The sequence below is a fragment of the Simochromis diagramma genome, unplaced genomic scaffold (assembly GCF_900408965.1).
Source record: "Simochromis diagramma unplaced genomic scaffold, fSimDia1.1 OVJJ01000585.1, whole genome shotgun sequence".
In the NCBI taxonomy this organism is placed as follows: domain Eukaryota; kingdom Metazoa; phylum Chordata; class Actinopteri; order Cichliformes; family Cichlidae; genus Simochromis; species Simochromis diagramma.
In genome coordinates, this window is record NW_024387398.1 from 7,114,121 (window position 1) to 7,139,294 (window position 25,174).

Genomic DNA, 25,174 nt, shown 5'->3' on the forward strand with positions numbered 1-25,174 from the left:
GAACTTGGCAAACTTGGTTTCTCACAGTTTGTCTTTGACTAATGAAACACAGCCACAAGCTAAATGTGGCTGAATACATGTTTAAATCCCTGCTTTAGTTTCAACTTTTCCTTTTGATTGTTTAACATTTATACTGTATTCACTATTTACTTTGTAAATTTTTTTGTAGCTCTCATAACGACGCCTTGTTTTACTAAATATTGTTTCATATATTGTTTCACTGTGTCACAGGGTAGATATTTTGGTCTTACAATTCCCAGCTGTTTCTTACAGATTCCACGTTCCCACATATCACCACTGCCTGATGCAAACCTCTTAACTCCAATAGGGATGAATTGTAACATTACATGCCCCGCGTGGCCTGGGAAAGTTCACCGACCTCCTGGGTTTATGAAACCCTCACAAAAGCACCAACTGTTCTCAAAAATGTCTCGTCTTCATGATGTAAACAATGTCATTTTTCCTACTTCCTCAAAAGCTGACATTTTGGAGATACACGGTTTGCATCTGAAAGTGACTATGATGGAAAGAGACCACAGAGCTGTGAAATCCTGAATTCTCTGCTTAACAGACAGCTGCTTTTGTCTCATACCTGAGTATCTCAGTCTGTGAAGCTATAGTCTTTTTATTATGTAGAGCTTGGGTCCATTTATTGTCCTTGGCTTCAACCATAATGATTAATGATGCTTAGTATGGTGGTGCACTATTGTAAACTCACCCAAGCTCAAAAGACAGGTTCTTTAGGGTTTTTGTGTCCTCACAGCCAGGCATTTCAGCTTTAGATTGTACCATCAGGTGTGTTACTTATCCTGTTCAGAGTTTAGTGAAAGTGGAACACCTGTGTTCACGCTGGACCAGTGGGTTGAGTTTCAAAGAAGAAAACAGGTTTTCCGGCGAGAGTTGATGAAAGCTTTTCATCCACGATCCTTGATGAGAGACTGTGGGGATTATGTAAACAGGCAACAAAGAGGAATACAGTATGTCAGTAATCTCTCATTCTGCAGCTTTGTTGGCCATGAGTTGGTGCATTGTTGTTGAGCGGAGGCTGCTTTGAAAGCTGCCTGTTTTTAAGCACAGGCTTTTATCTAAAAAATGAATTTGACTTTTCGGTTGATACTGCGCTGCGACACATAAAGGAGCACACTTATTTTTTTCAAATAAACTCATTTTGAAATTGTACCTTGTATAAGACGTGCATTCATAAAAAATGCATTTAGTGCTTTGCTGGATCTGAGAGCAGTATACTGTATGCATGTTTTAAATGCCTCAGTTGTGAAAGCTTGATGAATGTATTCGTTGCCCACCTGCTGCTGGACTGTGCTGACACAAATCCAAACTGGAATGGTCTTTTTTTAACTGAAACTCTTCATGAATGAACTGTTGCCAGTAAACAGTATGAAATTCAGCAGGCTTCCTTGTCACAACAGCGTCCGAAACCGGCTTTGCGATTACTGTTTGTTAGCTTTGTGGGAGTATGAGTGAGATATTATACTAACATAGTAGTGCACAGTATGATCATAATGTACGTGCAGGAGGATGATGGGATTTTAGATCCATATCTCTGGCTCAAATACTACTTTCAGGGGTTTAGAGATGTCTGTCTTTCAAACCCATTTTGTGGGGTTGTTGGAGCTAAAAATCTTGCAAATTTAAGTGTGCTTCTATGAATTATGGCTGATCACGTGATGTTTGTAGGAAAGAGGAGTGTGAAATGGGCTTACACAGCCTGTTGTTGAGTTTCCATTGCATACATGGCTGCCAGCAACTAGACATTAAAGGATGGGTTCGGATGTGTTTTAGGTGTTTGTAGCACAGTAGTAATATGGCATTTTTATAATATGCAATGTATACAAGTTGAGTATTGGGATAATTTCACCTCTGCAGACTGGCTCTGACCCACAAAGAAGTATTAAGCTTGTTTGAGTTCAAATATTAAATCAAGAAGAATCTGCTTTCCAAAGTTATGGTCTATTTATCATGACATTCTCTATATTTGTTTCCATAGCCACTGCTGGCAATAACATGTAGGTTTGTTCATGTGATAAATTGTGGGATTAGAGCTAATGTTTCCCTGCCAAAAAAAAAAAAGATACCCATTTGATCTGTCTAACTCAGCTTCCTTTGTGACTGAAATGACACATATAAACTAACGCTCATGTTTGCACAAGGGTTTCATTATCTACTGCCCATCTGTGTGTTGCTATTCTTTGGTCTGCAACTGACCGAAAGGAAACTTTTTTTTGTAAATTAAATTTCATGCACTGTTGCTATGTCACATGATTATAATGTAGGTACAATAATGCAGTCATGACGTTTCTTGCAAAATTGGTCATTTGTTTATTTTATTAGCAAATCCTGTTGATTGCAGCCTGTTTGCCAATATAAGTAAGAATATTACACATAATATTAAAACAAAATTCACATAGAAACATCTGCAATCACTTTTTGGCACAAAACCTGCAATAAAATAGTTGGTGACAGGAAGTGGGCAGGTCCTGAGATGAACTCACTTTTGAGGCAAGCGATTGAAGTGATAACCAATGAGAGCGCAGGATAACGAGTGATACTGGTGACTAACATATGACAGGAAAGTAAATCTATTAGGGGTTATCTAGACTAGCGATCAGAGGTCAACTTCAAAGCAATTCATAGAGCAAATTACTTCCTGTGTGTATGCAGCTTAAAAAAAAAATTAGTTTACAATAGAACACTGAGTGTAAGATTTTATTGATGAGTCAATTATAACACATTTTTTCTTTGTATAGTGTCACTTTCAGGGCAAATTGTTTTCTAAACAAACAAACAAAAAATCGCTTTAAAGCAGGATTTTGTAAAAATAAATAATAATAATAATAATTATTATTATTAATCAGTTAATTATTAATTATTAATTAATAAAAATATTTCCCAGATAATCTAAAAATTAAACATACTATATGTAAAAAACAAGATCTACACAAACTTCTTCAGAACAACATAACACATAAATGTAGCAGTTAATGGATTTAAAGTCTCTCTCTCCAACCAAATTGCAGCCATTTCCTCTTCGCTGTGAGTTTGGAGAAATTCACCTTTATTTCAGGTCACAGTTTTAACAAAGCTCGCAGGCTAGTAGTTCCAGTCAATCTAATTTGAACGCCACTGAGATGAATGGCTCTGCATGGCTGCACTCGTGTCATTATAAAACTGGACGGACATATTTAAATACCCCATTGTAAAATTTCTCCACAAGTCTGCCACTTGGCTGCTTCTTCACCAAATCATTTCTGGCACTCATCCCAAGATGCTGACTATTCATACTTGTACAGATGCCAGTTTCCCAGAACAACAGTTAACATTTGGAGAATAAAACTGGTCTGACATGATGTAGAGTCATGCTTGAAGTCTGATTTAAATTGTTCAGCTATAGATTTGAACTTACACATTCTGTCCAAGAGTCAACGCAAATTCTTCGATGTGTTTACTCAAGGTAATTGATTAGTAAGAATGACTGTTTGGTGATGTTTACAAATTGTAATTTAGCATGTAATTAGTAATGTAATCCACGAAGCAAAGTCTGGCACATACTCATTCATCTCTGCACAAAAAGAGGATTTGTTGAATGCATACAGTATTTTCTTTTCCAACAAAGCTTTGCTCTGGCTAAAGTCTCATAATCGAGAATACATCTGAAAATGCAGCCTTTATTTGTTTTGTCTCACTAAGCTTCGATCAACTGAAAAGGCTTTATCTTGAAAACCCTCTTCAAAGTGTATATTTTTGAAAATTGTATGCAGAAGTTGGAAAATACACAGATTAAAGCTCAACATATGTGATCACAGAGAAACTTGGAAGTAAGACACCAGCCACACACACACACACCTGCCAAAAAGAAATCTTTTCAGTGTTTGCATTCTTGTGAGGATTGCTGATCTCAAGACAAGCTGGGAAATATGTTCCCCACAAGGACACGAGAATTAACAGCATTTTGTGATTCGACAGTCACCTTGAGCCAGCTTAGATCGAAGTACACGCAGGTTTCTGTGAAGCCAAACAAGAAAGCTTGTAGCTAAAGTGCTAAACAGAGATCACATTTGCTTAAATGTGAATTCAGCACACACGTGGCTCTCAAAGGCATGCACTAGTTGAAGGCCATTGGGTTTAAAATACCTCTGGAACAAGCCAGCCACAACTGTCTCCATGTTGTGTATATTGTGAGGGAACTTGTTAGCTCTGTATCCAAAACAAGGGCATGGGTGGAGAGCAACCAGATGTGGCCACTGGCAGACGGTTCATGAGGAGATCCTCCAAGCTTGGACAGTGCACACTGCATGACATCAGTACCAGATGGTTCATTCATTAACACCCACCCTCTCAAAACACACAGAGAAGCCTGTGCTGAAGGTCCAAAAGTCTAAATGGCACTTGAACGGCTATTTGGTGCATTTTTTCGTGACATTTTGGGTGGTGGCAGTTAAACCTAATTAGTCAATAGAACCACTTTGTTCAGATTTAACTCTTTGGTTCAAAGTTAAATCTTTTTGAAACAGCTGAATGTTTTAACTGTATACTTTGCATCAATTTGGAATTTGAATAGGAGATAATTCATAATCACAGCCAAAATCCAGTAAAAGCACCCAGTTTCTTTATTGTGAAACTGCGTAAGATTAAATAAAAACGCTATTAAATCAAATCTTTCAGCTACTTCTGTTACAGCTCTCTTTCAGTTTGCTTTTAACTCAAATGAACAGAGTGAAATGCAGGAGAGGGGGAGGCCGCGATAGCACTTGGCACACTTGTCTGCTCCACTTCAGCGTGATCCATGTGTTGCAGTGCCTGCAGTGTCCTGGTTTGGCCCTCTATATCAAATGACCAACAGTGAAGTAGGTATTAACAGCACATGCTGTAGTTTCACAGCTCCAATACAAGAGAGAGAGAGAAAGGGAGAGAGGAAAAAGCTGTCAAAAGAATACAAGTACAAAAATATAAGCATGGTGCAGATTTTTCAGGTTTTGGTACATCCCCATAAATCAAATCTCTTTCCTTTGGTGGCTTTTTTATTATCCATCTTGTTTTGGACCATTAACGGCCAACACAATCATTTCTGTCAGCATACTGGCCTCAACTATCTGGCACTGTTACTATAAAAGGATGCGAAATGAAATAAGCAAAAATGTCTGTTTCAGCAGTAAAGCAAATATGTTTATTAAGCACTTTAATATACATCAGAAAATTCCACTTCATAGAATACAGGAATTCTTTTTAAATGAAAGTTGAATGTACATTGGAAGCTATTTACAATCCAATCACTGACAGTCAAATCAAAGATGGCAGACAAAACACAGTCAAGACAAACAAGATAACTGCTTAATAAGACTATACAGTATGTTTTTCCAACACTGTTTCTAAACCCGGTCCTGCTTAGAATCCTTCTACCGTCCCTTCATGGCATACATTTGAGCTACTGTAGTACTGAAGAGCTGAGAGCTTTCACTAGGGCTTATAAGTGTTCGTGCATGCGATAGGCTTCTACTCCTCGATCCCAGTTCTTGGCAATATATCTCACCGTTAACATTATGAAAAGCCTGCAAAAAAATATGACACAGCCTGTAAACACTAACGCAGCTCCATAGAATTCATAAGAAACAGATGTTTCAGTTCCCTCAGTGTCACAGCTGAGCACCTCCTCCCCTCAGTCTCCCGCAGGGGTAAGTCGTGTCCAACTGATCCTCAGTGTCTCACAGGGAGGAGGCGGGTTAGAATATACCCATTCAACTTTGGCTTTACAACTTTGCATTACAGACAATGTCACTAACAGCTAGTAGTTGTCTTAATGGCTGAAGCCTTTCTGAGTCTGTGTCATGCCCCTGAAAAATCCAGCCAGGAATTAACTGAAAATGAACCACATGACGATACGGAAACAAAGCTTGGATTTTGTTTCTTGCGATGCAGTAGGTTATACATGTAACTGTGCTGACAAATGTATTTTTAATCACTTGACATTGCTGCTTTTAGCACCAAAATGGATTATTTAAATATTTTTTTAATGCACACAAAACAGGACTCACAACAACAACAACCAAAAAAAAACAAACAAAAAAAACAAAAAACAAAATCCCATAGGGACAAAATTATTTTTTTGTTTACATTTTCGATGAACCTCCCTCTTTCTTAGATATTTTAATAATGCACAAACTTACATAGCCAACAAATTGGGAGTTCAAAATGACTGCAGGCAACGTCTGAAAACACAGCACCATGATAGAATGTAATGCAAAACCAAAAAGTGGCTTTTTTTCCCCCAAAAAATAAATACACTTTTATATACTTGTGATGAAAATAGCTATTGACACATCACACACAAAGTAAGTTTAACACGCTGCTCAAAGTTAACACAGATTATTTGGGGTCTCTAGAAAGGCAGACTATCAATGCGCTTACTTCATACCATGGCATCAGTTACTGTTATGTCCTCTGGTTTGTTACATTGTACTCGCAGTACATTGTTGTCAGTGTTTAAAAAGTAGAACAAACATTAATATAAAATAACAGGAAAAAAGCATTGGTACGTTTTCTCAAACAGTTACTTAGATAAAACATGGATGGGATACGAGTGACTAGAACAAATGCATGTCTGTCATTTTACTCTTAAAAGTGCATACACTGTTTATTAAATAGCATTACATTAAATTAAGATGATAGTTTGCATGGATACATGGAGAAGGCTGTAACAGATGTAGGCACATTGAAGTATCAGTTCACATAAGCCTTAGGCAGAAAACAATCTTCCCTAGGTAACATTTTGAGGTCTCCCACTGATGAAAAGTTAAAAAAAAAAAAAAAGTGTTGTTTTTTTTTGTTTTTTTTTGTTTTTTTAAATGCAGATGAAAACAGTTGCTTTGGCACATTCCCTCCGCCGTCTGCATGACGAATGGCATTCAAGACATCTGAAATGGCACAGGAATGATTTGGGTTAATGTTTTGCTTGGGAGGCTTTCTTCATGCAAGTCTGATTAAATCCAACTAATGGTGGTTCTATTCAGTGCATTCCGGTATCATCTATGTGCCCATTTTTTGCTCCTTTATTAGTCCTTAGACAAGCCAAAAGCATGTGTTGTTTGCTATGTGCCCTCGCCTTTTCTTGATTTCAACATATAAACACATGGTTGCTGTATTACATTAAAATCACGTGCTGGAATATTTAAAAACAAACAAACTCTCTCTTACCAGCTATAATGGAGTCTCCTTTTTGTAGTTAAACCCATGGTCTGATCCTTCAATCTGCAGTTTCAGGGCTTGTTTAAGGCTTAGCTCCGTTTCCCCTATGGGATAGTTCTCTAGAACATCCTGGTGGCCCCTGTTTTGAACAGTCCGTGGAACTGATACCCTACCCAAGAAAACCTGATTACCCTGTAGATGATAGTTGGGGTTTGTCATTATCCCATTCCTCTTCTTCTCAGAACAGCTTTGCTGCTGTATGAAAAACTGATCCTGGCACTGTCCCCTTTCCTGCTGAACTGAACCACCAATCATGATCTTACAATGAGGATCTTTCACTGCAATGTTAGCTACCGATTTATTAATGGCAATTCTCTTGTCAAACTGGGTCATCTCATACTCCAGAACCTGACCTTGGGTTGAGCCACTGTTCTTGATTTTCTTCTTGTCTCCCAGTGTTGTTTTGCTGTTTGCTGTGCTATTTCCAGTTTTAGTTCCCTTTGTTGATTTAAGACCGGATTTCAGCTGAGACCAGTCAAAGTCACTGGATGGGGATGATGGCTGCTGACTAATGGACTTTGTCGTAGAGGACGGAGATACAATAGACTGTCTGCTCCGGCTGCGGGGCAGTGAGTGCTGCTGAATCTGTTCTGTAAATGTCAGTCCGTGAAAACTGTCAATGGGCACTGTCTGTGCTGTGGCTGTAGATGATGTGGTTCTCAAAGAGGAGTTTTTTGAACTCTTGAGAGAATTATTTGACAGGGAGGATTTCTGTCTATCTACAGTGGAATCAGGAGACTCTGACGGTGAACTGAAGGCATGAACAGGCCCGTTCTGTAGACCTCGTCCAGATGACTGCACGTCTCCTGCCCCAGTGCTGCCAGAACTACTTGATTTGATGGTGAGGGACTGCATTTTACCAGTCACTGCCAATGGTGTTTTTTCTTCCATGGTATGCACTGGGGAGGGGTTGCAGCCATTTAGAGTTGTAGCTCCATATTTTTCTAGAAGTTTTATAATCATTGAATGGCCACCTTTTGCTGCTACTCTCATTGCCGTTCTTCCAAACTGATCAGCGTGGTTGGGGTCAGCACCGTTTTCAAGAAGTATTTGTACAACATCGATGTGACCCTCCTGGGCAGCTATGCCTAGTGCCGTTGCTCCCTGATTGCATGTGTGATCTACATGTGTGCCATTCTCTATCAAAAACTGCACGACTTTTGTATGGCCTTGCCATGCAGCAGACTGGAGGGCAGATCTTTTTTCATTGTCACAGGCATTCACATCAGCATGGTAGTTAATCAGCAGCCTCACCATTTCAATATGCCCTTGCCAGCAGGATACATGCAGGGCCGTTCTGCCCTCAGTGTCACAAGCTTCCACATTTGCGCCATTTTCAAGGAAATATTCTGTCATGGCCAGCTGATTTTCAAGTGCTAGTATGTAAAGCGTCGGGCGTCCGTCTGCATCTTTGTAATCTATATCAGCACCGTGGCTCAGCAGCAGTTCAACAATCTCCCTGTGACCTTCTAATGCAGCTACCCTGAGAGCATTCCTCCCATCATATCCCCTCTGGTCACTGCATGACTTGTGTTCCAGAAGAATTTGCACACAGTCATAATGTCCCTCTTGTGCAGCTAATATCAGCGGTATTCGACCATCATTATCTACCTCTGTGCAACGAGCACCTTGTTCAATAAGGGCATCGCAAACTTGCCGGTGGCCCTCAAATGAAGCCATGTGAAGCGGGGTCCAGCCTGCATCATCCCTGTGATTCTCATCAAGACCTCTGTCCAGCAGAGTTCTGACCACCTCCACATTACCCTGAGCAGATGCAATGCTCAGCACAGTCCTTCCCTCACTGTCAATACTATCAACAGCAGCCCCCCAAAAAAGTAGTGTGTTGACTACAGATGCATGGCCCATTGATGCAGCAGCCAGAAGAGGGGTGCGACCATTGTTGTCTGTATGATCCACATCAGCCCCGCCTTCTAAAAGCAAGTCAACTACATCTACATGTCCTTCATAGCCAGCCACGAGGAGAGGAGTCATGCAGTCTTTGTCACAGTGGTCGACCTCTGCACCCCTGTCGATCAAAAGGCTCACAACAGATGCATGGCCTTTACTTGCAGGAACACAGAGAGCAGCGACTGAAAGGGCAGTCCTTCCATCAACGTCTTCATGATTAACTTCGGCTCCATGGTCCAACAGGTGCTCGACAATTTCTCTGTGTCCCATATAGGCTGCAGCAATAAGAGCCGTTCTTCCTTCATTGTCTGCTTTGTTGACCTCAGCGCCATGTTGAAGAAGGTTCAACACAATGTCTTCATGACCTCCCCAAGCAGCAGCTCTTAAAGCAGTTCTGCCATCGGCATCAGCACAGTCCACTTTGGCACCAGCATAAAGCAGAGCAGACACAACTTCTGAATGTCCACCCCATGCTGCTGAACGGAGAGCAGTCCACCCATCATGATCTGTATGGTTTATGTTGGCCTCACAGCCAATAAGGCAGTTGACCACTTTAGTATGGCCCTGCCTTGCAGCAAGGGTAAGTGCCGTCTGTCCATTGTTATCTTCTAGCTCCATGTTTGCCCCTCTAGATATAAGCAAGTTGACAACATCAAGGTTTCCACTGTATGCAGCATTACTCAGCAGAGTTTTTCCACCGGAGTCACACTGGTTTACAGATGCCCCATTGTCAAGTAGTGTCCTTATCGAATCCTCTCTTTCTAGGGCCTGTTGTACAATACATGAAGCATGATCATCCTCATTGTTTACGTGTGCACCAGCTTTGACCAGTAGCTGCAGAACCTCCTGTTCCCTTGGTATAGAGGTGCTCAAAGAGTCTTTAGCAGGAGTTCCATTCCAAACCATCCAAAGAGCCAGATTAAATGCTTCAATCTGTAGATTGGAGTTCACAAGATGCAATGCAAATTCCTGCACCTCAAGCGGCTTGAGCTGCTTTGCCCGGCAAGTATAACTCATTGCCAACATCCTATGTCCCTCTGCTGCATTGCACAAGTACTTTTGGGTGCAGTGCTTAACATCTAGTAGCCACTCTGCAAAACTGTAGTGAAAGAGGATTTTAGTGCTCCCAAGGCCATCGACCAATAATTTGGAGAGAATGTCCATCTTTTTCTGAAACTCTTCCATGGTCAGTGTCATGTTTTTGGTCCAGACTGCATGGTACAGTTCTTTGACTGTGAGTGGCCTACAAGTTGCAAGGATTACATTAAGAATTGGTTGTACTTTGGCAAACTGTTTTCTGACAAACAGTCTCTGGCAGAGCCACAGGTAGAGGCCATTAAGAGTGCCCGGGATGTCGCGGATCTCACGAAGCATGATAAAGTTTTCCACCACACCATCCAGGACACGTTCCAGGTAAAGGAAACAACCACTGCTCTTGATGTGAAGTTGGTTAAGCATCTCAGCTGTCTCCTTTGTTAGATGCTGCCTCAGGGCCTCCTCCTGATCCAGCCTGTGAAGGATGTACTGTTGCACGTCCTTGACGATGTAGGCCTTACGCAGATCATCAAGGCTGATTTTGCGGAATCCTGAAACAGAAGGGAAGGACATAAGATGAGACTGATGGCAAATTGAGCTAATAACTTACTCAGTATATTAAAAGATCCAAAAGATTAATTCAAGAATGACCTTTGCTGCATTATTTGCTAATGATGAGTAGAGTTACTCTCCCCACACTGGTCATGTCTGACCTTGAGATCCTGCCCTGTACTTAGTCACTGATCATGTACCTTTGGATAATTAGGTTAAGTCAATCTTATTTCCCAAGGTTCTTAAGGTAATTAATAGTAAAGTCAGGTTGTTAAAGAAAATCCTTTCAGAGGAATTGAGAGCATAACCCCTCTAACTGCTGGAAACGGAGACAATCAGTGAGTGTCCACTCTCAGCTTAGCCCATGAAATACCAACAAAAACAAAATCATGTCAATTAGTGGCTTTAGTGTATTGCCTAAAACAGCTATTTCAGCTTAGATAGAGAGTGCCAGCATTAGGGAAAAATGTATAATAATTTAAGTGTAAACATGGCTGAAACAATGAATACAGCGTAATAATAATAATAATAATAATAATAATAAAAAACAAGCTAGAAAGCCTTGAAGTAACAATGCAGATAACCATTTAAGAAACAAATCTCACACCCTGAGAGAAAACAATTTATTTCAACACTGGAATCCACTACATTGGTGATTCAGCCCATTCATTAATTGCAGAGACTAATCAGCTAAAGCATATCTGCTGTAAAATGGAAGAGAGCAAGGGACACGTTATTTGCATGACTGTAACACATCAATGGTCTGTAAAACATTTCTCCAATGCCTTACTTATCATGCAACATGCTCCCACATTGACCTTTAGAAATCCTACTGGGGGGAAAAAATAATCACAATCACTTAATGAATGATCTTTAATGGGAAATCCTCTCTGAGATGTGGAAAAATGGCTCCATAATGGCCTCTGCTAATGGGCATAAAGTGAACTTTCCTTCATGCTTAAACAATCTGTTCATGGTCTGTGTAGTCTGCAGCCTTGAGGGCAGTAGGAGCATTTTTGCATACTTTTATTTACAGTTCCCATGCTTCTCAGGGTTACTAGGACAGGAAAGAAAGTCACCAGAGTCTGTCTCAGTGTTGTTGACATACTGTTTTTTCCCCAACATCTAACAAGCCTCCTACTATGGGAACAACTATCTGGCACTTTCGCTCCCTAAACTGATGTGCTTCTTTGCCAGCCTGAGCATCAATTCATTAAAATAAAGATATTTTATCTTCAGATAAAACAGCTTAAAAGAAGAGCACATTTAGAAAGGTTTACTAACAAGTTCAAAACTTTTATTCTCCATAGTGAAATGTGATTGCTTTGGTTATATAACATCTCTCCTCAGTATGAATCAGATTCTGTCACCAGGCCTGGAGCAGTCCTCTCTTCATCCGACTGCTATTGTGTGGGTAGAAAAGAGTGAAATCTTATTCCACATAGGCCCAACGGTAACCACACACTTCCAGGCCAAATAGCAAACCTAATGACTTTAACAAGAATTCCCAAGCAGGCACTGATAGTTTGGACAACAGATCCTGGTAAACAGAAGGAGCAACAGGTTCCCTTTATCGCTGGCTTCTGTGTTTGTTTAAGATAAGCAGGTTCCTTCAAACGGTATCTCACAATGATTCCCTTTTACTCTGTCCTTGAGGCCCTTCGTCACATTTCAGCCTGTGAAAAACTGGTTACTTGGTGAAATTAAAGCACTCACGCTTCGGATAATGGTTACACTTTATTGTAAGGTCTTTACTGTACAACCTAAAGCCCACTGAGAAGAGTGTTTTAATCAGTACTGTATAAATAAAACTGAATGAAAGAATTTAATCTGTGATACAAGACAAATATTTACTTTGTATTTACTTTTTAAAAGGCACTACTTAAGTGTCATGAAACATCTTATGACTGAGACGCTAAGGAGTGAACAGTTACTGGGATTAAGACAGGACAGGATGAAATAGGATTCATGTAAGATTTCACCCAGAGATCTATTATACAAAAATCACGTTCCATTGTTCTTTACATTTGTCTGTATCGTTTTATTTCTTTAGTGATGTGGTGGCCTGTGGTAGATCTAAATGAAAAAGAGGAGACTAAGAATGCTTCTTAACTACAACAAAAAAATATATACATCTAAGAGACTCAACAGCCAATCACAGTCCGTGCACTCCCCACATCTGTCTGCATACAGCATTATGTAGTATTAAGTCTACAATCTGGGACAGAATGAAAACCCGAGTAAGGAAAAAACCAAACTCCCATATAAAAAAAAAAAATAAATATTATGAAAATATTAAATATGAACATGTAAACACAGGTTTATGTATGGGGCGGTTATGGGAATTCTTTACACTTTAACAAGCTTTTAAGTAATATTCCCCATCATTACAGCCACTGAAAGGCCCTAACCCACTTCTAGTATGCCACTGTTTTCAATAACTGTGCACATTTTCCACACTCCCTTCAGCCTCTTCTCTCCAGCTCCATGACCTCCCGTATCAACTCCCACTACTTCAGTCCTGGAGGAGTCACTGACATTACAAGAGCCAAATTCATGGGAAGCATGTGATGTAGCCATGTAAAAATCACTTCTGTTTCTGAGTACTTAGAGCAGTTGTGATGTCTTTATTTCATTCTTTGTTTACAAACCTTGGCTAAGTACTCATTTAAAAAGCCCTTCGTTATCATGACTCTGGGGTTACTTCAGGGTTTATATCAAAAAGATACAGACTTGACTGAAGGCACCACACGATCCTAATTCGCATTCCTGGTCTCTCTGTGTGCTCACAACTCCCCTGGCTGAAACTTCAAGCAGTAAAGATCAAATTTCAGCCCATCATGTTATCATCAGAGGATCTCTCACTCATCCTTATATCTCATTTTGTCTAGCCTCTTGTTTCCTGTCAGGTGTCCAGTGTGTGGGGGGTTTGTTTTCTTTTTCCCTCAGCTTGAAAGCTAATCTAACTGGTGTACATGCTTCCTTTCTCTTCTACTGTTCTGCTTTGCAGGCCAGTGCACAATCACAAGTGCTCCACTTGACACAAGCACACAGTTTCAAATTTACATTTACAGTCTCTCTCGCTAACGACAGAGAGCTTATGTCTGGTGCGACTTTCTGATGCTCGGATGTCAGTGATGGGTCCTCCTACTTCTTCTGGACCAAATCCTTCTTTGGGCATTCTGGGTTTGCTCCAGCTGGAACAGGAAACCCACTAGCTTGGAAGGGGGAAAGAGGCCATGAAAGGGAAAAATAAGACAAAAAAGGCTTCACGCTTTAAGAGACCTTAAAATGCATTTGTTTTTTGTTATGTATGTGTGTGTATATATATATCTCTATCTCCCCTCCACCCAGCCACTGATGTTAGCAAAGTATGACAACTAATATTTTGTCATGTGATGATTTCTTCTATTCACAGTGGGACTAAGAAAAACATTCAGTATGCATTACAGCCCAATTCTGGAGATGCTGCTCTATCATGAATATTTTCTCTGGGGAACAGAAGAAAAATGCTTCTGTGCCGTAGTTTATGATAAACTGTTTCTTCTACATTCCACGGTCGCTGACACACCAATTATGAAGATACAGTGAATAGGAAAGCTGGAGGAGGGAAGAGATCGAAATTTGACTGCAGCCACCATGAAATAAAGCACTTGCTCAGATAAGACAAAAGAACCTACAACAAGAAATAAAACAATAGACCTACTTAAGTGCCTTTGCTCACCAAAATTACATCTCCCTTCAGTCACATACTGAAAGATAGCCTACAGTTTCCACTTAAGTCATCAGCAGACATCACTTCACTGGATATCAACTGTGAAGTCATGGCAATATTATTGCCCTACTCCTGCCGATAAAGCAATAAAACAACCGCAGGGGGAATGTCATCCAACCTGCATTTGATGACTGCGGTGTAACAGGAACCACTATTAAGTACTACACAAGAATGCATGAACTCTCATTGGCTACAAATACCCAGACGCCTTCCAAGAACCATTTTCTTTCTTTCCAAAACCCAGCAGTCATGAAGGCCTAGATTTTGCACCATTTTAAGTAGGTTACACAAACTGTAGCTGAGCATTGTGTGTGTGTGTGTGTGTGTGTGTGTGTGTGTGTGTGTGTGTGTGTGTGTGTGTGGTTCAGACCCAGAACAAAAGCGACTGCTAAACAAGCAACAAATGACACATTCATCAGGGTGAGGGATGCAGCTCCTGAGTGCAGGCCTCTGAGCCAGCTGCTGCTCGTTACAGAGCTGGATACCAGCCACAAGAGACAGGGTCTCGCGTACAAAAGAGTGACTGTTTGCTTTCTAGATTAATTTTTCAAATGACGAATGAGCCAGCGTGTGTGCGCGCATGTCTGTCAAAAAAACTTGAGGTCTAAGCTCATCAACTGGGACTGTGGAACGGCAGCTTCTCAGATTCAGCACGATCTTTCGCGAGACACCATCTTAAGTCACTGGATCCATAAAGAAAACAGAAATCCAAGCCTCACTGCCCTCTCCTCAGGCTCTCCAGTAAACCCGCGCTCAACCAAACGTCTGTTCGACAGCTGCAGCGTTCCCAGCTCCAAAAAACACGAGAGAGCCAACCTCCTAAACACAAGTATGTGGAAGAGAGTGAGCTCCAACGGTCTGCAAACTCAAGTCCTGTGCAAGTGTGCTACTCTTCAATCTTTGAAAAATACTGCTGAATTCTTTGTTTGATTGTTTACAGACTCCAATTTGGAGTTTAACAGTCAAAAGGCAACAACTCTTTCTGTTTTATTTTGGATAAATGTGGCTTATTCACAAGTGAGAACAGACTGAGGAGCTGAGATCTGAGAGGTTTCGGCTCAAATCTGGAGCTGATTTAACAGCGCAAAGATGCAAACAGTTGCCATGCTACGCGACCACCAGGCGAGACGCAGAAATGATTACACTTAACAATTAATTTAGGTTTGCTTGAGGCGAGGCACATGAAAACACTCCCGCCCGAACATGCCTCTGCTGACTTTCAAACGGGATGTGAAAGAGTTCCAGTCAAACCTGTTGTAGGGCAGCTGAAGAGGGCTGATGTGTTGGGGGTTGGGTTAACAGGAACATATTCACAACAAGGCCACCTGTGCAAAGAATACTACATCAATCATATATAAAACTATGCAAAACACAGTAGAAATACTAGGTTTTTTTCCACTAACCCACAAAGAGCTTAGTTATTATTTTGAATGGCAGAAGCTCATTAAGATGGTGACAAGAGGCTGACTCAAAGCAGAGCACCTGTCTACCCCATATGAGATATCTACTCTAAGAGACTTGTCACTGCTATTACAGCTAGCTTCTTGCAGCTGCACAGATGGCTGCAAATTTCATTCATGCCAAAGATTCTAACAGAAACCCCAAACAACAGACATAAATCATAAAAAGTAGCATGACATTTGTTCCAAGTGCACATTTATCCATTACTCCATTAAACGTTCAGACTGTCACAGTGTCCACTGTGAGTCAAATGCTAGTGTTTTCGAGTTTTAGGGAATAGGGTGATGATCGGAGCACATCAGACAATATGAGCGAGGTGTAAACTAACTGTGGGAATTCTTTACTAGTTTACCAGTTTTGGATGTCATACAATTCTCTCAAATATTTAAAAATTTTAAAATAAGTTGCCAAGTATACATTGGCGGTTATGAATATACCTTGGCCCCCAACCTAAATAAGGGCTGTTTGGAAGTGGATATGGAATTCCCATGGAATCTGTTCCAGACTAACTGTCACTGAATCATCAAAAAGAACTGATTCTTTCTGAAGATGCAATGTTGTAGCTTTGCAATAATGGTAAGCTTCTGCAACTGACCTTCTGACCATGTTTTTGTTCATCATTACACGGGTTGACCTATGAGTAACCTCATTTGGCTCTACCGCCACATGTTTCCATTCACCTGCATATAAAAAAAAAAAAAAAAAAAAAAAAAAACTGCTCAGACTAGCTTGACAGCAATCAAGTCAAATAATCCATTATCTACGATCAACAAGTGTTGCCAGGTAGGCCTGGAAGCATTTTGGGAAGACTTCGCATGTACAGATTACAGATTCAGCATGAGGAAAGCTTTGACGGCTTGCTGCGGAATCAGGCACTTGCAAAGTCATTCTTGGCACACAAGTGAAGAGACAGTGTGGTATATTTAAAAGATAAAATATGTCTTTAGTTGCAGCAACCAACTGAAAACCATCCCAGGAATTCTTGAAGGGTATTTTAATTAAGGCTTAATGTAAAAACCCTTCAATTAAATCAAAAACCAACAAGTCTTGCTCTGTGCCACCAAAAGAAATGTGAAAAAATAAAATAAAATCACAGGTTCATTAAAATCTGGCAGAGGCATGCCACATACCAAAGGGCATCACCTCAGGTAGGAAGAGGCCAGCCAGTTTTGTTCGCCGTGCTCACAGTCATGTGACTGCACTGCAGCACCCAAGGTGTTATAGATACAGACATGGTAGACCTGTAATTTGCCCGGCTGACAGACGGCATGGTGGTAAAATTACAGTATTCAACAGGGATTATGGTCTCCAGCTCATCCAAAGTGAGGCTCAACATGCAGCCTCACAGACGACAACTTATACATGAATATGGACATAAATCAGTTTGTCCGTGTAAGCCAACTAAAGAAAAAAAAAAACAAAAAAAACCAAAGAGGGGTAAGCTTATTAATAGCATCTTGCTTGCTTTTGTTAGCCATGGTGACAGAGAATCTATAACGAAAACTAAAAAGAGAACAGAGTGAACTTTGTGTTTTAATAGCAGGAGGCATTTGCTGAACGTGATTTTGGTTTAGTGTTGAGCAATTTAGTTTCTGGTGAAGGCCGCAGCATGACCAAAATATGTTGGAATCAATTATTAAATTCTTTTGACTATTAACTGTGGAAGTGCTTCTTCTTTCACTGCTGAAAAGTCTTGGCATTGTTAAGCTCCAAATTCATCTGTTGTTTGTGCAACCATATATCCAGTTGTCCAAACTGTGCCACAAAATGGCATTTTACTGTGGAGTCAGTAAGCAAAGCAGTTTTTGCCTCTCTTCGGGGAGCATTCCACAGCAGAAAAGAAATAAACTGTCCTCTCTGCTTTATGACTGTGTTTGTCTTGTCAGTTGGCCAGTAAGATCTTGTGGTCCCTCCAGAGAGGTCTTACATTTGACCAAAAAGAAACCTTACCAAAAAAAAAAAAACACATCTAGTGCGATGTTAAGAGTTTTGCTGACCTTTCTGTGAAGGGATTCAACCATAGGCCTCCAGACAAAGGGCTTCTTGAAGAAGTGCATGCACTTTAAAACAGAGCTTCTCTTTTCTTTTGTGGTCACTAGTGGTAAATTAGTTCAGCTTCTTGGCATGTTGGGTTAAGAAAGCTCCATTCATGGTGGACAGAACGAAGGTGGAAGATGTGGTTCAAGCCCTTGCTAGGGTGGTCTACCCTCACCCGAAAAAGACACAAATACAGGAAACAGAAACACAGTCCCACCCCAGAGTAGCACAATTTCCTGAAAGTGTAGCTTTTACTACACAATAGCTGTGAAATCTAATGACTTATCTATATGCAAGCAGTCCTGCAAATTACTCTTGGTTTTTTTTTTTTAAAAACAAAAATCCTCACGAGCATGAGCAAATGTGTCACGTTGGGAAGGAAATGAGTAAACCCACCATCAAAATGTCTCAAAGGATGAGTGTCTTTTTAAAGCAGCCACACACTCCTGTAACATTCCTAAGACTAAGCTGGGGTATAACCGTATTAATTAAAGCTGTGATTCATAACCAAGACAAGCTTTTATGTGAGGTTTTGTGGTGGCTACTTTCCAAGTTTTGACTGGTAGGCCCCCCTTAACGCTGGCAACGTTGCTCCTTTTCACCCACTTGAAGAAGTAAAATCGGGAAAGGAGTTAAAATAATTATGTATTTTATTACAGTGGAAATCAATCTAATTGAAGTTGCTGTAACACTCCTGAGCAGGAATGTGCTTGTTTAAGGGGAGTCATTATGTTTCACAGCTTCAGGAGCACACTGATACTATATTATTATAACTACTGGCACTCCATGCCTTCTCCATCCTTCCTCATCCCTCGCTCATGTTGGCTTTTCACTCAAAATCCTAAATACAGCTTGCACGAGGTTTTGTTTTGCGTTTCCTTTAAAACAGGCTCTATCACGGTTACCTTCCTCCTCCTGTACTCGAGGATTAGTCAGAAGATGCTTGCAGACAGAAGAAAAGATTTCGGTAGCAATTCTCTCCTCACTCTGATTATCTCAGATCTTAAAAACACATGCCTTGAGCTCTCCATAAGGTTGGCTGTTAGCCAGTAATACTTGAATTAAATAAAAAAAATAAGCTAAAATATGGACATTAGGTAGGAGTTATGATTTTTGAGTGCAGAAGCTTCAGTAGTAATCATCAGCAAATGAAATATTCAGCGTACAGCTCGAACATTGCACAGCCCTTTCTGGATGCTAATTGGTGGAGAGGTTTGCCTAACTGTTCCAGTGGAAGTCTTGCAGGACAGCAAGACTTCCATCCACAAGTACTGCCCATATATGTTTGTGCCAAGGTTGGCAAAAGAAAGGTAAACAGAGTGAATTTAAGTGACAGTATACAGGACCCAGATACACATGTATCTGAGACGCTGTGGCCTGTTAATCATAAAATTTTATGTTTGGTTCTTAACCAAAAATGTTTTATCTAAATTTTTTAAAGTTATTAGCAAAAAGTTAATGATGCAGTTCATTTCTGATAAATTATAAAACATAATTTTAAGCACTTTGTACCTAGAGAACAAACCAAGACTTTAGATTATCAGACTGAGGCAAAGTGTCTGCTAAAAATACCCCCCATATCGTTTACAAGTAAGAGATGGCAGTGATTATTACCTTAGTCCAGTTGTATATATTTTATCTATTTATAGCACCAGACTGGATTTACACTTTGATCTGATGAGTCAACCCTGTCTGCATTTTTGTGTCACTGTCAGGAATGTCGTCACCGTGCTACAACTGTGACCTTAAATGACTTGTTGGCTGGATGTCACACTTTCTGACTGGGAAGAAGAAGGCATTTTTACTTAAAGAAATGAAAAATGAAGCCTTGCTTTTCCAGAAGTAAATGTCAATATGAGCCATTCCCTAATAAAAAAAATATATATATATTCATCAGCTGATCAGACACCTTCATGTAGTCCGTGCAGTACTCTCTCGAGCCCCCACACATACATGCCTGTTGAGAAACAGTGACTTTAACAAGTATGAATCAAACAGTATTGTTCGGATAGGAGCCCTTACAGTCCAGTGATGCTTTCATGTGACAGATGGAAAAAAAAAAAAAAAATCACATGAGTCTGATTCAAATGCTATGTTGGAACTATGATTTAAAAAATGGGCTGTAAGTATTTCGATGAGACCAATAGCAAAGTAGGAAGAAAAAAGAAAAAAAAGATGGCAAGAGATTGAGGTTTGAGCTGAAAAAAATAAATACACACACACACACACACACACACACACGGGGGGGGGGGGGGGGGGGGGGGGGGGGGGTATTTAAACAGCCAACCCCCACCTTGCACCTTCATACAGCCCTCTTTTCTCTGTCCCTGCTCCACCTTCTGCTGGAGGCCTTGATAAATTGGCACAGATTCTACCCGGCTCCCAACCAAAATCGCTGCCTAAGTGTTTCCACTGCGCTACCGCTACAATGCCCTTACAGTAGCACAGCTCAAAGAAAAGGTAAAGTCAGAAAAAGCAGGATTTTTTTTCGCTACAATTTGCATCTCAAGAGTGAAATTTTAGTCCAAGTCAAAGGTAACAAGTCTGACGCTTATTCGAATCGGAATGATCACATAACACGGGTCTGCCAGAGGGATACTGTGCAAAATTCTTGTACTCCTCACAAACTGACCACTCTTTGTTTGTGAGGCATTAGCCAAGCGGATGTGAGTGAGGCATTCTGCAGCAGAAGTCAGTATGCCTCCTTCCTGTTCGGTCTCTGAGGTGCTGAAAACTTCCCAAAGCACATTCCACTCAGAGATAGACACAAGGAATAACAGTTGAGCAAGAGACAAGGAACTCTGAGTTTTGCTCCTGGGGAATAAAGTCATCTCCTTAAAAAAAATTAAATGAGAAATTCCAGCTGAATGCACTTGCTGTGAGTCAGACTGAAGCAAATTTTGCAAAAATCAAAGGTAACAGAAAGCTTTGAGTTACTCACATAAAAGGAGTCTGAATTCTTTTAGTCATTTTAGAAATACAGGACCAAAATTCAGGTCCAGTGAGCTCCCTTCAAAACCTTGTGGTTAAAGGTCATTCCTCAAACTTTATCAGCACTGTATTTACAAAACCACAAAGTTCGTATTACCACAAACCAGAGTATACTGGGAAACTGACAACCTCCACTGCGACTAAAACGGACGCTCATATAAAATAGTAGTTTGCTTTGCAGCGAGCATGAAAGTGGACGCTTTTGGCAGGTCACTGCCATCTCTAAATTGTAAACAATATGCAAGATATTTTTAGGGGACACTTGGCCTCAGTCTGATACTCTGAAGTTCTTTGGTCTATTTTCAGTCCACTGCTGCATGAATAAGGAGCATTCATAGTGCCATATTAATAATAAGGTACAAAAGGCAATAGAATACACTGTGAGTGAGTGAGTGAGTGTGTGTGTGTGCAAGTCCACATCCGTCTAAGTGTGATGGGAAAAAAAGAAAAAGTCAGTCTTGTAGAAGAATTTCCAGCACTGGACTAAAAGCGGAAGACTGGATCCAGACAAAACAAAGACACTGCTAAAAGCATTAGATCAAGGCTTACTGTAGTTCTGCAGGAGGATTTCAGTGCATAGACTAGATAATACCTTTTATTTCAGTTCTTTAACTGTGGAATATGTTCATAGAAATAAAAAGACATCAGCAAGTCTAAACGGAAAGGAAAAACAAAACCAAATATGTCCTTCACTCCCTTCAAGTAGGGACATCACATCTCATATGTGAGGCTGGCACTCTTTTCAAAAGTAGATTAATCTTTTTGAACCAATTGCTTGGCAATTGGAGTAAGAGCTCAACAAAAGCTTGGCCATCATCAAAGAGGCAGTAAAGAGAGAATGAGCTTCAAAAATGGAGAAAAAGATGATAACTGCCACTTATCAGATTGTTCCACGATGAAACTCACCTCAAACCATATATTAAAAAAAAAAAAAAAAAAAAAAAAGATAAGTACAAACAAAAGAGGTGCAACAAGCAGAAACAGAACTAACAAGTTAAAAAAAAAAACAAAAGATAAGTACAAACAAAAGAGGTGCAACAAGCAGAAACAGAACTAACAAGTTAAAAAAAAAAAAAAAAAAAAAAAAAAAAAACATATACCAAAGACGAAAATGTTTTTTAAGACTATGTTCCCCTGCTGAGTCTGCTCTGAACATGAAGTGCACACCAGATAAAATCTCACTATTGAAATTAATGATTTGGGCCAGACACAAACTGCTGCCGAAAGAAAATCAAATATAAAACTTCTTCCATCTGTGTTGTCTGTGGACACAAAGTTTTGGAAAACGCTTTAAACTAAACTGATACCAATCCACACGGGTTCCTACACAGAACCTTTTAAGTTAGAGGAAAGCGTGGGTGGGCGTGTCTTTGAAATTATGAAGTGGGCAGCCTGCATCACGGTTGGTTTGTTGAATTACATGCACGATGCCCATGAACGACTCAAAGTGAGACTCTAGTGTCCTGAATTCCTGTTTCCACTCTTATACAAACAATGACTAAGAAACAAACTCCCAATGGAGAAACTAGACCCACGGAGTGGCTGGAACTTTTGCACGGAAATAATGATCAAAATAGCTGACAATTCATTTTCTTGCAGGAGACCTACAGTGGGTTAAATAAGTACTAAATGTGTTACCAGTTTTCTAAGTTAATACAAAATGTGCTATTGAGATGAAATTCTCACCAGATGTCCCATCCAAGCCCCACAAACAAAGAAATCAAACCATAGATGTCCATAAAATTAAGTGTAATAATGAGAAATGACACAGTATTGAACACACTTACTGAAATGTATTTAATACTTTGTACAGAAGCCTTTGGTGATGCCTCCTGTATAGAGAAATTCTTCTCATGCATTGCTCAGGGGTGATTTTGGCCCGTTCTTACACACATACCTGAAGGTTTCCTTGACCCCTTCTATGAACTTTTGTTCTTTCCATAGATTTTCAATTGGATTGAGAGCAGGTGATTGACTCGGCCATTCTAGCAGCTTTATTGTCTTTCTCTGAAACCAAAAGAGTTTCCTCAGCTGTGTTTGGGATCATTGTTTTGGTGAAACATCCATCCTCGTTTAGTCTTCATCCTCCTGACGGCAGCAGTTTTCTATTAGGAATGTCTCTGTATATGTTTTCTATTTATCCTTCCTTTAATTATATGAAGCGTGCCATTGTTGTATGCTGGAAAACAGCCCCACACCATGATGGTCCCACCTCCAAACTTATTTACTTTTGGGATGTTATGCAGTGCCTTTTGAGCTTCTCAGCAAACTTTAAACTTGCTCCAACATGCTTTTCCTTTAGCAACAAAGTCTTGTGTAGCGAGCGTGCATACAGGCCATGGTGGTTGACTGCATTTCTTATTGTTTTCTTTAAAACAATTGTTCCTGCTGATTCCAACTCTTTGTGTAGCTCTCCACAAGTGGTCCTTGGCTCCTGGAAAGCTCATCTGATAATTCTTTTCACTCCTCTGTCTGAAATCGTGCTGGGAGAACCTGGTCGTGGCCAGTTTATGGTGAAATGATATTCTTTCCACTCCTGGATTATGGCTCCAGCAGCGCTCACTGGAATCTTCAAGTGGTTTTGAAATTCTTCTGCAACCAATGCCATCAGTATCTGTTGCAAAAATAAGGTTGCAAGGTCTTGCAAGAGCTCACTGGTTTTACCCATCATGGGTTGTATCTTTGGTAATGAGATACCTTTTTATAGGGACTGAACCAGCTGTTATTCATTAGCATTAAGTGGCAGGATTGCTTTCTAATTACTGATAGATTTCAGCTGCTGTCATGACTTTCTAGGTCTTTTTGCACCTCCATTTCTTCATGTGTTCAACAGCTTTTCCCTGTGTCATGTCTCATTATTGCAAACAACTTAAAATATGGACAGTTATAGTTTGATTACTTTGCATGTGTGAATTGGATTGAGGGGTTACCAACATCTGGTGAAAATTTCATGTCAATAGCACCTTTAGAAATATAGTTACTAAGAAAACTGGTGACGCGTTCATGATTTACTTTACCTGCTGTATATATGGAAAGCATATTTTAAGAGTCCTGAAAACAACTTTGAGCGTGACCTCTTAATTCTAATTACACTGTTGCATTTAATTTGGAATATATACAGGAATACTATTTGTATTATCTAAAATGATAAGAGGCAAGCAACATAATCCACTGAAGACAAGCCAGAACATGAACAGACTGCCAAGCAAATTAATTTGCTGCTGGGACTAGATATTAAAGAAGGATGCTTGTTACCTGTCCTATTAATTCTATAGGATTTTAGCATTTCTGTACATACTATGCACAGAGACCTAATCGCGATCATACCCGATCCAATATAAAATCAATAGAAATATCAGCACTACAAATAGAACTGCTTTTGGAGAATTAGATCATACAAACATAGGCATTTCATAATTTATGCAGGAACAAAAGGAAGAACGCATGTAGCTTGTTCATCCCCAAACCTGACTGCAAGCACCTCCTGAGGAGGGAGCAGCACAACTATTCAGACTGCTGGGATGTTGTGTAACAGTAAACAGGGTAAAGTGAGGGCACTAGAAGCTCCCACATTCAATGGCTTTGGAAAGGTAGACGGGGGACACGCAGCAATGTGAGTCTGCAGAGGCAACTTCCTCCCACACAGTTAGGTTTTTGATTAATGTTATGCCAGCTCATCGCCACAGAGTAGGCTGCTGGCCTGACAAGGAGATAATAGCAGTGGGTATGGTACAGTGTCACAAGACAAGGAAAAGCTGCATCTCTTACAGAAGTCTGCAGTGGTGACTAATCCCTTCAGGCATGTCATAATGTTAGAAAGCATTCGAAGCAGTGACCAAAAAAAAAAAAGAATGATGCTGCAGGCTTTGTTTGTAACTGCTGTATTTTTTTTGTCAAAATGTGTATTATTAAATCTGAAAAATGGTTGCCATCAAGCGGAACAAGCATACAGCAGTACTGACAATTGCAAGTACTTTCTCATACATCAAACTGTCTCTTTTCAACAGCTCAGCTCAGTTGTAATAATGGTATCATAGTGATTTTGACAATGATGTATTGATTTTTAAAAAACTACATGTAACACCCTAAAGCTTTTGGAAAATTGCCTCTACACTTGGAGAACAGTTATCTTAACTGAGCAACGAGAAAAGTTGAACC

At 40.1% G+C, this 25,174-nt stretch overlaps 1 protein-coding gene and 1 long non-coding RNA gene across 2 annotated transcripts in view; both read right to left on the reverse strand.

The window, feature by feature from the left end:
• Nucleotides 1–6,848: 6,848 nt before the first annotated feature.
• ankrd50 (ankyrin repeat domain 50) overlaps nucleotides 6,849–25,174 on the reverse strand; it is a 36,291-nt gene continuing 17,965 nt past the window's right edge. The window contains exons 5-6 of the mRNA XM_040010299.1: nucleotides 7,207–10,751; nucleotides 6,849–6,926 (exon numbers count right to left, since the gene is read on the reverse strand). Of these exons, the coding sequence (XP_039866233.1) occupies nucleotides 7,210–10,751 (3,542 nt within the window). The 3' untranslated portion in view covers nucleotides 6,849–6,926; nucleotides 7,207–7,209. The remainder of the gene's footprint in view (nucleotides 6,927–7,206; nucleotides 10,752–25,174) is intronic.
• On the reverse strand, nucleotides 14,055–25,163 carry LOC120720576. The gene is made up of 2 exons (XR_005692990.1): nucleotides 16,584–25,163; nucleotides 14,055–15,852 (listed from the first exon to the last, which is right to left on the reverse strand). It is a non-coding gene; the product is annotated as an uncharacterized LOC120720576 (long non-coding RNA).